General features: G+C 52.0%; 1 protein-coding gene across 1 annotated transcript; it reads left to right on the top strand.

Annotated features, from left to right (window-relative positions):
- Positions 1 to 329: 329 nt before the first annotated feature.
- On the top strand, positions 330 to 1,345 carry LOC105546615 (olfactory receptor 6V1). The gene has a single exon (XM_011989869.1). The coding sequence runs from the start codon at positions 345 to 347 to the stop codon at positions 1,284 to 1,286; it is 942 nt and encodes a 313-aa protein (XP_011845259.1). The 5' UTR covers positions 330 to 344; the 3' UTR covers positions 1,287 to 1,345.
- Positions 1,346 to 1,557: the final 212 nt, after the last annotated feature.

Below are 1,557 nucleotides of genomic sequence, written 5' to 3' on the forward strand. Positions count from 1 at the left end.
CAGGTGATCCTCCCACCTCAGCCTCCCAAAGTGCTGAGATTACAGGCATGAGCCACCATCCCCAGCCTTCTCTCTTCTTAATAATGGCTTTCTATGTCTTTCGCTTCGCTGATACCCTCACTCTGTTTCTCTATGACTCTCCTATTCCATTGTTATCTTTATTGCTTTTTCTGTCTGCTTATCTGTTTATCACCCGCTGGCTACTTGCCTTGCTCTCCCTATTCTCTGTCTCTGTCCCTGTTTCTTCTGTTTCAAGGTCAGTGGTTCTCTGTCTCTATCTCTCTGTTTCTGCCTCTCCATCTGTCTTTTGTTTCCCTTGCATGCAGGGCCCTAGCCTGTGGATCATGGCAAATTTGAGCCAGCCCTCCGAATTTGTCCTCTCGGGCTTCTCCTCCTTCGGTGAGCTGCAGGCTCTTCTGTATGGCCCCTTCCTCATGCTTTATCTTCTCGCCTTCATGGGAAACACCATCATTATAGTTATGGTCATAGCTGACACCCACCTACATACACCCATGTACTTCTTCCTGGCCAATTTTTCCCTGCTGGAGATCTTGGTAACCATGACTGCAGTGCCCAGGATGCTCTCAGACCTGCTGGTCCCCCACAAAGTCATTACCTTCACTGGCTGCATGGTCCAGTTCTACTTCTACTTTTCCCTGGGTTCCACCTCCTTCCTCATCCTGACAGACATGGCTCTTGACCGCTTTGTGGCCATCTGCCACCCACTGCGCTATGGCACTCTGATGAGCCGGGCTGTGTGTGTCCAGCTGGCTGGGGCTGCCTGGTCAGCTCCTTTCCTAGCCATGGTACCTACTGTCCTCTCCCGAGCTCATCTTGATTACTGCCATGGCAACGTCATTAACCACTTCTTCTGTGACAGTGCACCTCTCCTGCAGTTGTCCTGCTCTGACACTCGCCTATTGGAATTCTGGGACTTTCTGATGGCCTTGGCCTTTGTCCTCAGCTCCTTCCTGGTGACCCTCATCTCCTATGGCTACATAGTGACCACCGTGCTGCGGATCCCCTCTGCCAGCAGCCGCCGGAAGACTTTCTCCACCTGCGGGTCTCACCTCACACTGGTCTTCATTGGCTACAGTAGTACTATCTTTCTGTATGTCAGGCCTGGCAAAGCTCACTCTGTGCAAGTCAGGAAGGTCGTGGCCTTGGTGACTTCAGTTCTCACCCCCTTCCTCAATCCCTTTATCCTTACCTTCCGCAATGAGACAGTTAAAACAGTGCTACAGGGGCAGATGCAGAGGCTGAAAGGTCTTTGCAAGGCACAATGATGAGCCTGGGGCCCGGAGGGACCTGGCCTGCCTCCATCGAGCAGTTCTGTGGGGAGGGAGACCTCCAGTGAGTGGGAAGACCACTGTTGAGTTTCTTTAGTTTTTTTCCTCTGAGCAATAACTACAGTGAGCCCTCAGTGCTGCACTGTCTGGCCCAAAGCTCTTATGGGCCACCATGGAAGTGTTCCCTACATCCCCTGGCAGCCGTAAGAACTCTGAGAGTAGCCCAGAGCTTTCAGTAAAGGGAAGTGCATGTGCTTTGCATTTAAGG

The sequence above is a fragment of the Mandrillus leucophaeus genome, unplaced genomic scaffold (genome assembly GCF_000951045.1).
Source record: "Mandrillus leucophaeus isolate KB7577 unplaced genomic scaffold, Mleu.le_1.0 Scaffold365, whole genome shotgun sequence".
Taxonomy (NCBI): domain Eukaryota; kingdom Metazoa; phylum Chordata; class Mammalia; order Primates; family Cercopithecidae; genus Mandrillus; species Mandrillus leucophaeus.